This window comes from Balaenoptera musculus, chromosome 8 (genome assembly GCF_009873245.2).
Source record: "Balaenoptera musculus isolate JJ_BM4_2016_0621 chromosome 8, mBalMus1.pri.v3, whole genome shotgun sequence".
NCBI lineage: Eukaryota > Metazoa > Chordata > Mammalia > Artiodactyla > Balaenopteridae > Balaenoptera > Balaenoptera musculus.
In genome coordinates this window covers 13,204,528-13,218,825 of record NC_045792.1, presented here as the reverse complement: position 1 = coordinate 13,218,825, position 14,298 = coordinate 13,204,528, and the positions used below count along the sequence as shown (strand labels likewise).

At 57.7% G+C, this 14,298-nt stretch overlaps 1 protein-coding gene across 3 annotated transcripts in view; it reads right to left on the bottom strand.

Moving 5' to 3' along the window:
• NECTIN1 (nectin cell adhesion molecule 1) overlaps positions 1-14,298 on the bottom strand; it is an 89,984-nt gene that overhangs the window by 19,256 nt on the left and 56,430 nt on the right. For 2 of the 3 annotated variants that reach the window (XM_036860110.1, XM_036860108.1), the window contains one exon: positions 2,550-6,891. The exons of the other annotated variant lie outside the window; for it this stretch is intronic. In XM_036860110.1, the coding sequence (XP_036716005.1) occupies positions 6,344-6,891 (548 nt within the window). In that variant the 3' untranslated portion in view covers positions 2,550-6,343. Of the gene's footprint in view, positions 1-2,549; positions 6,892-14,298 lie in introns of those variants that run through there. 3 annotated transcript variants of the gene reach the window in all.

Sequence of the window (14,298 nt, the reverse complement as noted above, 5' to 3'; positions counted from 1 at the left end):
GAGTCTTGTGCGACTGAGCCCTTAACTGTGAGATCTGATGCTGCCTCCAGGTAAATACGGTTAGAATTGAATTGATTGCTCGGTGGTGTGGGAAAAAACTACATCAGAACTGGGACCAGAATCACACCGCCTTTTCCAGGAAGTCTTCTCCACGGGCCCTGTCTGACCGATGGCTCCACTCAACACCAAATGTGGCTCCCGAAAGCCCAGTTTACACCCCGGGGGTGTTTGTCCTATTCTGGGGCCGGGGTGGGGGACCGAGCCTTGGGTCACATCTAGGATACCCCCAAGGGAGTTAGGCTGGTACCACCCCTTCCCCTGGACTCCTCCTACTCCTACTGCTCTCAGGACATGGCCTTGTCCTTGAGCATGTTTAGCACATGCTTTCTGATGGTCTGGTTACCAAACCTTAGTTTTCTTTCTAGGCTCCAGTTCTCCACGTGCTGAACAAGTGTGTTGGACTAGAACGATCTCTTTTATTAGAAGAATTAATATAAGATGCTAAATTCCAAGCCGTCCTGAAATACTCTTAACACACCTTTGGTCTGGGGAACTTCTACACATCCTTCAGGGCTCAGGGGAAAATTCACCTCTTCTATCAAGCCTTTCAGACCTTCCCAGACAAAATTAGTCACTCCCGTTCTGTGCTACCATGGCACTTTACACATAGCTCTGCTTCAGTCCATGGCCAGCATGGCACTGTTTTGGGGTTTAGGACCCTGGAGGCTCTGAATTCTTTGAGACCAGGGACTCTGGGTGGGACTATCACAGGGTCGCACAGTGCCTGGCCCAGCGTGGCCAAATGAATGAATGCATGAGTGGATAAATGAATCCCTCAATTCATCAAGTTCATTCCCTTAACCATCTGCAGAGGGTAAGGTAAGGAGGATGGGAGAGAGGACTCCTTGGTATGCAGAGAGGAGCTTTGGCTGCCCAGCTATCTCAGTTCTGGGCCCACAGTCCAGGTAAGGCAATGGTGGGCACACCCCAGGGGGACCTTGACCTCTCAGGTGGATCCTGTCTCCAAGCCATTCGGCGTTTTGTCCTCTGCTCTGCTGAGGGTGGGGATGGAGCACAGGGGCAAGGGTTGAAGTGTGGGCAGAAGTAGCCTAACTAGCAGAAGGTTCTTCCAAAGCCTAGCTCAACTAGAAAGCTACGTGTGTCCTGGCCTCCTGGTATCTCGGGGGATGGGGCTGGGGCTGGTTTCTCCAGCCCGGAGAGGCTGTGGCTGGGACTAATTGGCTTGCCCTCCTTCGGCTGCTGGAGAAAGTCTTGGCTAATTTGCCGGAACGCTCTAGTTAAATGCCAATTAGGACATTCTGTCCATTGCTCTCTTCCAATATATGTAATTAAGCATTTATTGCCTGTGCAAATTAAAAATTAACTTAAACGGACAGCCTGGAAAACTGAGGAAGTGACCGCTTAAACAACCAATTTGCATCTCACTCGAGTATCAACATCCAAACACAGTCTAAGGTGCTGGGTTTGACCTTCCAGTGAGGGACCCAGCCAGCTGCCGACAGCTGCTGGCTTCTCCAGCTCCCGCCAATTCCGCCCGCCCCAAGCCCATGTTCGGAGGGCGTGGTCCCGCCCCAGACGGGCGGAGGGCTTGCTGCTGGGCAGCCACCTAGGCTTCCAGCATCCCCACCCCCTTTTCTCAGGGGTGTATGGTGTGGATTTCAGTGAAAGGAGATGCTGCTGGGGGTGGCTGGGAGGGGGCAGTCACTGAAGCCCCTGCCACTGCCACCCCTGGATCGATTTGTCCTGCATTCCAGCCCAGGAGATGGGAAGCAGATGGTGCTGGAGCGGGGAGGGGCGAGGTAACCAAGGAACTAGGAGACCTTCCTTCCAACCAGCCCCCTGGGGGGCGGGGCGGGGTCTCTGAGAGCTTGCAGGGGATGCAGTCGGCAGTATCCTCCAAAAAGATGAGAGGATAAAGCTCCTGTCTCTGCCCTGTCCCCAGGGACCTGTCTAACACGACAGGTGTGACATTGCTGGTTTTCTTCTCCAAACTGCCACAGGAGGGGACTTGGCAGGAAGGAGCAGGACAGTGGGGGGGCGGGGGGGTGGTGAGGAGGGGAATTGGAGGGGCCTGAGTAGGAGCTCTGGGGCAGGAGGGCAGGGGACTCTAGCCAGCACAGGGCCCTCCCTCTGCACCATCGGTCCCCAGACTCTCAGGCCGCGTGTTGAAGGGCTCCCTGCTTGTGTCTGAGCAGCCAACCCCTCCCGATGCTGCTGTCCTCGGCGGTCCCACTTGGGTGCAAGGCGGTTCAGTGGCAGCCCGGGAGCTGTGCTGAGGACTCAGGCAGGACCCTCACGTTTGCCCTTGGGGCTCCCGCAAGAGGGCGGGTTGGGGCTCCTTTGGCCTGGGCAGGGGGCTCCTTCGGGGTCCGAGTCAGTGTTCCAGAGCCATGGGAACGGGGCCCAGGGTGGAGGCCGCCTTCCTTGCACTGGGGCGCTGGCTCATCCCCGCTGTACCCTGTCCTGCCCCCAGGTCCGTGGGGAAGGGCCCAGCTCCCGAGGGACACGAAGCAACCGCGGTTGTTTTAAAGACTTTATTTATAAAAAAGTACATTTTTTTTCCTCAGTACATTTTTCAACCCATCATTTTTTTTTTTTATACAAGTAAAAGGGGGTGATGCAAACACCCCCCGGGTTAGAACCAGGAGAATCTGCTGGGCCGTCCCTGGGACCAAAGACAAAAACAGTGACTAAGAAATTGAAGCAAAGGTAGTGCATCACACTCAGGGGGGAGGGGAGGGGGCAGCTTCTCCTGGATTTTGTTTCCATTTATACAAAAAAAGAAAACAAAAAAAAAAGAAAACCATTTGTTTTGTTTGTTTGTTTCCGGCCAAGAATCCCATTCCTCACAGCAGGAGTCAGAAGAGCAGCAGCACCTGTGGGGCAGGGGCTCCTCTGGCCTTACAATCGGGCGGCAGCAGCGAGGTCCCAGAAGCCCTCACCACCTGGGCCACGGTGCAGGGGCCTGGGCACGTCTCCCCGTGGGCCTGGGGCCTGGTGGGGCCCACCTGAGGGTTCCTGGCGGCAGTCAGGCCTAGAAGGTCTCCGTCTGGCCCCCGGGAGGCCTGGCAGCCCTCCCCTCCTCCCATGTGAGCTGCCCACACCACCTAACACAATCCCCGATTCTTCTGCTTGGAGGATGGCAGAAAAATTATTGCACCAGTGACTCGGGCACGCGGGAGGGGGTTGGCATGGGGGCACATGCCTGGGAAACAGGGCCCCCGTGAGTCTCTCTTATGGCCCGAGCGCTGGGAAATCAGTTTTTCCTGAAGGGCTTTCAGCAGGACCAGCCCAGCCCCTTGGCATGTCTGTGGGGCCGGGGCACCTGTGCTTGGGTCTGTCGGGGGGCGTGCGCCAGGCCTGACGCATGGCTACACGTGCCACGTGGGCCAGGCCTGACGTGGCTGCACGTGCGTGCCTGTGTTCCCTGATTCCATGCTGCCGCTCTTCAGATCCTTCTGATCAAAGGGGACTCAGGGTTGTTACACATTAGAACAGTATCAAAATCGTAAGGAAAGAGGGGTATTGGTGGAGTGGGGGGTGGGCAAGGACGGGGAGGGCAACAAGAGGCAGGATGACCAGTGGGGAGGCCTTGGCACGATGCAGACCAAGTTTATTTCATTTCCAGCAAAGGCAGAAGCTCAGCTCATGTTGGGGGCACGGAGGAGAAGCAAGACTTCTTCGTCTCTCTGCTGGGCCAGACCTCCACTGTGCCAGCGGCTGTGGCTATGGGCCCAGCAGTAGTACCCACCGCCCCACAAACTCGGGGCACAGAAAACCCCGTCACCCCAGGCCCAAGGGCCGACCCCGGCCTCGTGCCGACTCTTGGCCCCGGTAGCAGCTGCCCTGCTGGGCATGCTGCTGATGGGTCCCTGCCAAGGCAGGAGCCTCCTACGTGGCCCACACATGTGGCATGGACCCCACAATTTGTGCTTTGCTGGAGGGGAGGGCTTGGAGGTGTCTTAAGGGGGACTCAGTGCTTTGGCTAGGCCCGGGGGCCTCCTAAGTCCATCATATAAGGAGGAAGAGGGGGTGGCAGTGCAGATAAGGGAGACACAAGAGGAAGAGTCCTTTCAGTCTTGTGATTTCAAGGGGACAGAGAATGCCTCAATCAGGCAGGCCCCTGGGATTTCCTCCTGCCTGGGGGCAAGGGGACCAAGCAGAGGGGCCAGGGTGGTGTGAGGTGGGATGGGGCAGTGATGTAACATGGAAAAGGTCCTCTGCCCTGGGGGGGACACTAATACTGCTGGGAGATGCAGCCCAGCTCCTCCACCCCCTCTGCCCTGTGGCTAGAAAGACCCCAGAAGTTTCTCCCAACTCCACCCCATCCAGTACCCCCAATGCCAAGAGAGGGGAGTGCCGCCCCAGGGCTGGCATGGCTTCAGACTTCTGCTACGTGGCTACTGGGTGGTCTGGGCTGGGGCTAGGGCAGTGGGGGCTGGGGGAGGGGCGTGACCCAGCTGGTGGGTCCAGGGTTGCCAGGGCAGAGATGGAGCTGGCTGGGGGTTCCATAGCAGCACCAGGGAGGGGAGGAGTAGGGCGGGAGGCTGGGGGCTCCCTTGGGAAGCCTATGGCAGGGTAGGTTGGTGCCCGTGGGGCACAGAGTGGTCTGCCTTCCTCCCCCCAACACTTGCCATCCCACAGAGCCCCTGCACCCTGGGCTAAGTTCACTGGAATCCTCATGGGCAGGCATGAACCTGCCTCTCCCATCCCAGGGTCTTTCCCATCTAGAGTGCTAGGGGGATGGGGTAGGCAAATGGAGGAACTGAGGCACTTTGAGCTGGGGGAGCAAAGAAGGGGCTGGGAGGGGCCTTCCTCCATGGTATCCTGGGGAAGACCATCAGTCTCAGGTGATTGACAGGAACCCAGAACCCCATTCAAGAAGGGAATCTACAACCCAAAGGGAAAGCTTCTCCATGGTTCCCCACCTCATCCAGAATGGAGACCAGGGATAGCTGAAGCAGGACGGGGAGGGTGGCGAGCAGGAGCTTCGGACTCAGGATCCCTGGCTCCCCGTGCCCCTCGCACTTTCTGGCAGGCCCGGAGCAGCTACCTTGGCCTTTGTGGGCCAGGAGCTACCTGCGCTCTGCAGGGTCTTATCAGCCTGTGTTTGCAGAGCTCCTATCGTGTGGGCTTCCTTCTCCGGTGCCCTCTGCATTGATCCTCCTTCACCTGTAGCTCCTGGAGGTAATTCCCTTCCGGGATCCCAGCTCTGACTCCCCAAGAAAATCAAGAGTTGCTAGCACTTGATGGATAGGGAGAAATTCAAGAAACTTCCATGCTATGAGAAGCGGTTAAGAGCCAGCCTGAGATGCTAGGGTGGAGGCACCGAAGGGCCTAGTCTCAGCTCTCCCTGGAAGCTTCTGAAGGCTGGCCCCATCCTCAGCTGGAAGGAAGGGGGAGAGGTGGAGCAGAGGGGCGGGCCTTGGGCAGTGTCCAGCCTGGGTAAGGCATGTGACCCCAGGGGGAGCACAGGGGTAGACACGAGCGGCATGTGTGTGTGTGTGTGTGTGTGTGTGTGTGTGTAAGTGTGCATACCTGTTGGTAGAAGTGTATGGGAAGTGTGGGCCAGAGTCTACCTGGAGTCCCACTATGTGGGGAGCAGACTGGGGTAAAGAGGAGGACACACCAGAGCTGGGCCACCTTAACTCTCTGGAGGCCAATGAGGAAAAAAAATGTAAAACTAACCTTGCCAGGAAAACACACTGCCCAAGGCCTCAGGTGGCGACCTCAGCTTGATTCACTTAATAAACAAAGACGACCCTGGGTGCTTTGGAAAAGCCACCCCCCCCTCCCCTACCCCTTGGGCGCAATGGCTGCCTAGACCGGGGGTCCGAACTCCAGCTGGTCAGCTCACGGTGGGATGGGGGAGGGGGTGCCGGGTTCCCTCCCCCAGGGAAAAAGGAGCAGCATCTGGGGTCGGCGGCAGGGGGCTTTTCCTCTTGGAGCCCCTTCAGCCCTCCACCCGCAGAGACAGGACACAGACAAATTCCAGTGTTGGGGGCAGGGGAGGGCTGGCTCCCCAAACCCGGGAGGGACGTCTAGGTACACAAGACGGGACTAGGGCTCCCTGCGGAGGGTGGCAGGTGGGGTCAGGGGAGGAAAGGTACCAGCAACACCGAAGCCACAGTGAACACACACCATGGGGGAGGATGGGGGGGAGGCAGGGAGGAAATCAAAACAAAGCCAGGCCGCGTGCCCTGGGCTCCCAGGTACCCCAGCAGCTGGGTGAGTCTCTGCCGAGCTCCTGGAGCAGTGGACGGTGGGGGGCGGGCAGGGGGCGTGCGGGTGTGGGCTTGGGGCAGGGTCTCTGCAGACAGGGCTACACGTACCACTCCTTCTTGGAAATGAAAGACCCGTCGTTCTGAGAAACCATGTTTTCGGCCAAGTCCAGCTGCTCAGGGTCGTACTGGTAGCCCAGAGTCCGGTCCCCGTAGCAGCCGTCCTGATGGGCCTCCGCCTCATCCACCGTGAAGTAGGGCCGCTTGGCGTCCTCGTCGTATTTGGGGTGAGGGCCGCCCACCTTGCGCTCGCCGCCTCCGCCCTCCTCCTCCTCTTCCTCTTCGTAGCTGCTGCCGCCCAGGGGGCCGGCTTTCTTCTCGTCGTCCGAGTCCTCAGGGTACTGAAGGTTCTGGGCCATGGGCGGGTGGTGCTGGGGGATGCCGGCCTTGCTGTAGCCATTGCCGTACACGTGCTTCTTGGTGCTGTAGTCGCCCTTGAAGGTGTGCCGGCGCCGGCGCAGGGCCACCACGATCCCGCCGACCACGGCCAGCACCAGCAGAATGCTCCCCACCGCGCCCCCGATGACGGCCGTGGGCACCGGCCCGGCGCGCCGCCCGGGTTCGCGAGGAGACGGGGTGTAGGGGAACTCTGGGTGAGGAAGAGAGATGGAGGGGGGACAGTGTCAGTGTCTGCTCCTGGGGAGTCAGCAGGGGTGGCAGGGGAGGGAAAGCCAGGAAGTGGGCCCGAGGTCCCCCCAGCACCCCACCCATCCAGGAGCCCAACACGCTGCAGCGTGGGTAGCTGGGGCCAGAGAGAGGCAGAGACAGCCTCGTAGCCCCAGAGCCCCCAGGCTGACTTTCTCCTTGGATGTGGAGCCAGCCCACCCATGACCCCGTGTCCAAGTAGACGCCAGTCACCGCCATGACACCCCGTGAAGTAAGTATGCTGTTAATTTCCCTCCAGCACACGAAGAGACGGGGCTTAGAGAAGTCAAATAACTTGTCCGAGGCCATCAGCCAATGACGCGTCGTTGATTCTCTTGCACCGAAAGCCTGTGCAAGTGTCACCACTGCCCCTCTGCCCGACACCTGCTGGTCACTGCGCCCCAGCACCACACCTTGGCTTCTGAGACTCGGAGCCTGGAGCAGACCAGGTGCCCCACGCCTGATTTCATCTGCTCCGAGGTGCTGGCCCCATAGATGCCCCGTGAGTGCCAGAGACCCGGGCTGTGGCTCTTGGCTGCAGTCTGGCCCTGCAGGGCAGGGTGGGGGCCAGGGTGCAGCCAAGCTGGGCTATGAGCATAAGACACTCAGCATGGCTGTGCAGAAAGGGGGCGTGAGAGTACGTGAGTAGCAAAGATGACAAGTATACACAAGCGAGCACGCATGCCGGCATACACCCTTGTTGTCGCCACCGGCCCACACACATGTGCTGATGTGATGAACGTGTGTGTACGAATATGTACACACTGAGGGCAGAGCAGAAACGAGAAGGCAGAAAAGGTGAAAAGAGAAAGGAAGTGGGTGGGCAGGGCGAGAAGGCTGGGCGGGTGACTGTCGGCCAGTGGGGCCGGGCCAGAGGCCGAAGGGGTGCCCAGGTGATGCTGAGGGAGGCGGTTCCCAGCACCACCACAGGGTGGCACCGGAGACCACGGCTGGCCTTGGACAGGAGGAGCCGGTGGGCAGGTCCAGGGCAGGCCTGGAGGGCTGACCTCGGCTGCTCCCAGCCCTCCTCTCTTCAGGCCAAGGGAGGCGGTCAATCTGGGCATATGTTCTGGCCTTTGGGAATCTGTTTCTGCCAGTTCACTCCCCTATTCAGCATCACTCCCTCCGTGGGAATCCTGTTCCTCCTATGAGACCAGTCCCTCCTCCCAGAGGTGGAGCCAGTCTGGTGTGTGAGCCTGCGGGGTGCTGTCTGCAGCGGGAGCAGGGCAAGGATTCTAGAAGAGAAGAGGAAGCGCCTTCCACGAGTTCGGGCTGGAAGGGCTAATGAAAACACGGGGGCCGAAGAAGGGAGGCGATTTGCCTGCGTCACATGGCTGAGCTGGGACCACCCAGAGACTCCTGCTCCGGGCCTCTCCACGGGGCGGGAGTTGGCAGAGAGAAGCACAACCACTGAGGACGCAGCTTCCCACTTGTCACCACTGCGTCCTCGGTGCAGGTCACCGAGTGGCTGCGCGATAAATATTTATTGTATATTTGTCCTCACCGCCCACTTCCAGAACAGTCTCCCTGAACCTCAAGCGTCTTCTCCTGGTTCACCAGGTCCCATCTGTTCACCGCCCTGAAAAGGGCTGCACACTTGCTCCCCGCGAGGTGGGAGGTGTTGCCACAAGAAACGCCCAAGAGGCAGCTGGCAGGAACCTAGCCACCTGTGTACTTTCAACCTGCCGGCTCCCTCTTCAGTTCTTACCCTGTACCTGCGTGCTCTCTCCTCTCGCCACCTGCCGCATCATCGCTCCATCCACCCACCCACCTATCCACTCAGCAAACATGTACCAGGCATCTGTTTCGCTAGTCACAGGATACAAGGAACTCACAGCCCAGCTGAGGAACCAAATGACACTCTTAAGCAAAGCAGCATGCGGACATCAAGGGCGCTGGCAGATAAGGGCTTCAGGAGTGCAGTGCAGGAAAGTCCTGTGGCCTGGAGTTTGAAAAGGCTTCTTGGAGGAGAGAAGACTTAGGCCAAGCCTTGAAGGATGACTAGGACTTGGAGAGGTCAGCAGAATAAGAAAGGCATCAGGTGGAGGAACCTGCCCTTCCTCTCTGACATGTTTCCTTTGCCTTTCAATAAACACAAGGAGTCCTTGACCCTCGGCTTTCTTTTTGGAGCCTTCTGTCTGCAGACTGCACTGCTGGGCCTTCTCTCTGCTCCAGCGCCTGGCTGGGGGCTCCATCCTTGGACCTTACCCTCTGCTTTCTGTCCTAGGGACAGACCTGGCCTCAGTGTCATGAGTTATCTTGATCCTTCTGGCTCTCCAAACCATCTCGGGTAGCTAGCTCTCCCCCAACTCTGGGGCTTTATCTCCAAAGGCCTCTGGGACAGCAGTTCCCAAGTTGTGGCCATGGAACCTCAAGCCATTGGCTCAGAGGGCTGGCAAAAATACTGGGGTCAAACGCTTCGGGAAATGTCGGTAGAGACAAAGCATCAGAGCCCTTTCATCTTCTCAGGCACACTGAACTGTAAGAGGAACACACAGTGTTTCCCAGCCTACTGGAACACAAACCCCACCCTCCTGACTCAAGGACCATTCACAGGAGAAGTATTTGGGGACACACTTTGAACACTCTTCTATCTAGCACAACCTCACTTGGAATTCTCTCCACCCACTCAAGGCCCATCCCTCCCAACATGGTTCACCGTCTTCCCTCCAAACCCACTCCATTCAACACCACAACTCCACCACCATTTGTCTACTCTTCCAGTTTAGAATCTTACTTATCTTTGACTCTTCCTTCTCCATCTCTTGGGTCAAAATCTGCCACCAAATCTTGTTGACTCTTCCTATTCAATAGCTTCTCACTTGACACCAGGTTTAACTTTTATAGTAGATCTGTGAATCTCCCACCTTCATTTGGTCTCTGCCCCCCCTTTAGTCACTCCAGCCACAGTCACCAGGTTAATTTTCACTGTGTAGACACTACCATTCCCTTTCTCAAAAGACTAGCAATGACTTCCCCATTGCCTGTTGGACCACGTCAGTCTGGTCTTCAAAGCTTCCATCACGCAACTTGATCTTGGGTCTGGCCAACTCACCGTTCTTGCTGTCCAAATAGATTCTTTTTTTTTTTTAAATTAATTAATTAATTAATTAATTAATTAATTTTTGGCTGTGTTGGGTCTTCGTTTCTGTGCAAGGGCTTTCTCTAGTTGTGACGAGCGGGGGCCACTCTTCATCGTGGTGCACGGGCCTCTCACTATCGCGGCCTCTCTTGCTGCGGAGCACAGGCTCCAGACGCACAGGCTCAGTAGTTGTGGCTCATGGGCCCAGTTGCTCCGCAGCATGTGGTATCTTCCCAGACCAGCGCTCGAACCCCTGTCCCCTGCATTGGCAGGCGGATTCTTAACCACTGCGCCACCAGGGAAGCCCCCAAGTAGACTCTTTACTGCAGACCTTTGTTCATGCTGTTTCCCCTGCCAGGAATGCCCTTCCTCATCTCCTTCTGCCTATTTCAGTGCTTCGGTCCCTTCTTTGTGCAGCCTTCTCTTCTCCAGCTCACACTTCTCTTTCTCTTTAGAATGTTTACATACCAGTGGTCTGCAGCTTTCATTCTGGTATAAACAATAGCTTACTCCATTTCGTTAATCATATACTGACATATTACAGTAAGGCCTGATAGAACAACCTGCAGTAAATGCAAATTAGGATCTACCATGATTGGCTCTGGTCCTTCTGCCAGTTTTCAAGTGGCTAAAGTTCTTTTCTTCTGCAGGAACAGGGAGAGGGGTTGAGGAAGTGGCAGTGTCATGGTAATTTGGGACCGACTCAATTCAGTGTGTTCCAGTTGTGTACAATATTAGTTCAACTATATTTACTTTTATGCTTTCTGTAGCAACAGAGACCCAAGGAGAAGTAAATACCTCCTACATTTCACTTGACTAGACTGAATTTTTTGGGCCCCACTAATCACAGTATGGTAGAGTTTACTGTATTGCCTGTTTCACGAGAGTGGCTGCTGTCCCAACTAGTCTGTAAATTCGAATTCAAAGTAAATCTCGAACCTGACCTCTTCTCACCATCTCCATCACTACTACCCTGAGCCCAGCCACTATCATATCTCAACTGGATTATTGCAATAGCCGCCTAACTGGTTTCCCCAATTCCACTCCTTTCCCGTACAGGCTATTCTCAACACGGCAGGCATAAAGATCCTGTCAAATCTGAGAGCTGAAAATGCTCTACATGATCTGTGCCTCTGCCTTCATCTCTTGCTTTCCTCCCAGCTCGCTCCACTCCCAGCTTCCTCAGGGCCTTTGCACTGGCGGCTCTGCGCCCTGGAAAGCTCCTCCCCCAGGTGTCCCATGCTCACTGACTCAACGCCTTCGGGGCTTGGCTCCAACTTCTCATGGAGGTCACCTTCTCACCAAGGCCTCCCCTGACTACCTTATCGAAAATCACAGCTCATGAACTCCCACCCCCAGCACTGTGAACCCCTCACCCTACTTTTCTTTTTTCCTTATCACCTTCAAAATGACCACATAATTTTTCAAACGTATTTTATCTGTTATTTGTTGTCTGTCCTCCTGTGCTAAAGCGTAAGCTCCACGGGGACAGGGACTTTGGCTCATTGACGTACCCCCCGCCACCTAGACGGCCTGGCATGTGGCCGGAGTTCAAGAACATTTGGTGAATGAATTCTACAAAGGCAAGGCCATGTCTCAGAGGTGAGCCTCTGGGTCTCTTTCCTCTCTAGGGCCTTCTGTTTACCTTTTCCCCACCTGAGTCCTAAGTATGTTTACTCTTCCCTGGAGATTTTTGGGACCAAAGGGAACCCTGGTTATTTTGCCTACTTTAGGGCCAGCCTGCCTAGAGGCAGAAGACCGGTTAAGATGACCTTCCAGCAACACAGACTTGTGTGGAGATGCCAAGTGAGGGTACAGAAGGAGTGCACGTGGGGACCTAACTCATTTGTAAGCAGAGGTGGCTGTCTGGTGTGGAACGGAGCGCCCTCCCCTTCCACCCCTCCAGCTGTCACATTCAGCCAGTAGCTCCCGTCTTTGTGCCAGTAGCAGAGCCTCAAAGGCCGCAGCTGGTGGGAGAGAAGAGCTGGGCCGTGGGGGTCATCTGCGCTTCCTGGTGGGGGACCAGCCGGCTCCCCTCACTTCCTCTTACGAAGGGGGCAGCCCAGCCCCACTGCTGAAGGCTTGCAGCCTCCCCTCGGGGATGGCAGGCTGGCTGGGACCCTGGGCAGTGGAGGCTCTGCATTCCTTTGGGGCTGGGGGGGTCTCCTGACTGAGGTGGGTGGGCTGGTACGGGGGCTTTGGATGGATCGGAGGTGGGGCGAGGGTTAGGGTTTAGTCTGGTTCGAGGATCCAGAGGAGGTTTGGGGTCAAAGAGAACGTTCGGGCTTCTCAAACCAACGCCTGCTGCTTCCGCAGGCAGGCAGGCAGCCAGCGCTCTGGCACCAGAAGCCTAGGCCCGGAAGCTGTGAGAACTACACCTCCCAGTGTGCAGTGCTGCGGGCCCAGGGAGGGGGGAAGGCCTGAGGTCAAGCTCTGGGAAGCCCTTCTCCTGCTCCTGCAGCTGCAGCAGCTGTGCACTGCGCAGACCAGCGGGCAGGGCCTCATGGCGGTGGAGGGGAACTGAATCCTCCCAGGGGTGTGGACGCAGCTGCCTCCCCACAGGCTCCCCAGTGCTGCCACGGGCGGCCGGAGACGGCCACATTTGCCCACAGCACAGCTGCGGGCCCTGTGTGCACACTCAGCATGCAGACATTGCTCGCCTGCTTGCCTGTGCACGTTTACACGCTCAGGGGCACACGCCCACACTCACGCCCGGGCACGCACACTCGCAGGCTCACACAGCCCTCCCTTCCAGATGGACCTCCAAGCCCCACCAACCCTTGGCCTGAAGGACTCCCGGCCTAATGCGCAGACCCTGTTGCCTTCACCCCTGATGGCTGAGCCCGCTCAGCGCTGGAAACGGAAACTGGGGACGCCCGGCACCCCGGTGGCCTTCCTGCCTGGCTCCTGGGAGTGCCCTGGACACTCTTCTCCGGACAAACCCGGTCCCAGGGACGGATGCTGCCTTCTTTGGCCTCTTTAGTCTGGTCGAGGCCATACCCTCGCAGCCCTCCCCGCCCTCAGCGTTGCCCCCAGAGGGAGGACGGAGGGGAGCTCACAGGTTTGTTTTGTGGCTAGGGGCCAACCCCATGAAACCGCCCCTGGGAAATGGGCTTCTCTGCGGGCCCGGGCCCCGTGAAGTGTATCCGCAAATTCCGGTGGGTTTGTCTCTTCTGCTGTCAGTCGCACGGCCACAGCCTGGACCTGTCGTTTCCCTCTAGAAAAACCCTCCTTGTACATACAGCCCCTAACTGGTCCCCCAGGTGCCATCCACACAGCCTCCCAGGCGCTCAGTCTCGACTGCCCTCCTTGCCACGCTGCTGCTTTCGGAGGCCGCCCGTGGCCGAGAGAGAGGAAGCTCTGCTCCCCCTGTTCCTGCCCGCTCGGCCCCAGCCATTCTCCTCCCACACGCTTCCTCCATCGCCGCTCACCCACCACTCATCCTTGGAGGAACAACTCAAAGGCCACCTCCTCTGGGATCTGCGAGCCCAAGAAGCCTGTGCCAAAGTGTGTCTGTGCAGGTGGTGCAGCGGCCCTGTGCACGCGTGCCCTGCACACACGTGTGTCTCTGGCACGCACCCTGCTGCACGCCTTCCTCTGCCCTGCTCTTCATTTCCCTCGCCAGATGCGCCCAGGGCAAAGCTATTACCTGTACGATGGCCAGAATGAAAAATTAAATTTCCACTTATCCATCTCGTTCATGCATTCCTTCCAGACCAGCGGGGCTTGGAGCACAGGGCATGGCTGTGCCCCCCGGAGACCAGCCGATGCGGGAGGAAGGCTGGTGGGGTCGGCGGCTGCGCGGAAATTGCCCGTGAGTACGAGAGCGAACAGCTCTGAAAAGGCTCAGGCCGCCTGGCTGAGTCCTCCTGAGGGGGCTGAGAGACCTTCCCTCGGGACGGCCAGTGAAACAGCCCCTGGGCCCATCACGCTTCCCTGGCTCCTGCCTCACTGGGCTGTCAATGACAGAGTCCCCTTATGCAAGGCCCTTCTCACCACCCATGTGTGTGGCTTTGGTGACCACCCCCATCCTGCCCTGTATTTGGGGAGCATGTGAGGACACGCTGCGTGCCTCTTCCAGCTGGAGCCCTGGGCGGCCCCGGCCCACCTTCCCCGCAAGGCCACCTAGGCCTGACCACAGATCCCACGGAGGGCACCACTGGAGCAAACACGCCCAAGGAGACGGCTCACCTCCACGCTGGTTTCCCTCTCTTTTCCCAGCCTGGGCCTGGGAAGTTGCTCCCTTTCCTTCCTCCCTGCTCCTGGACC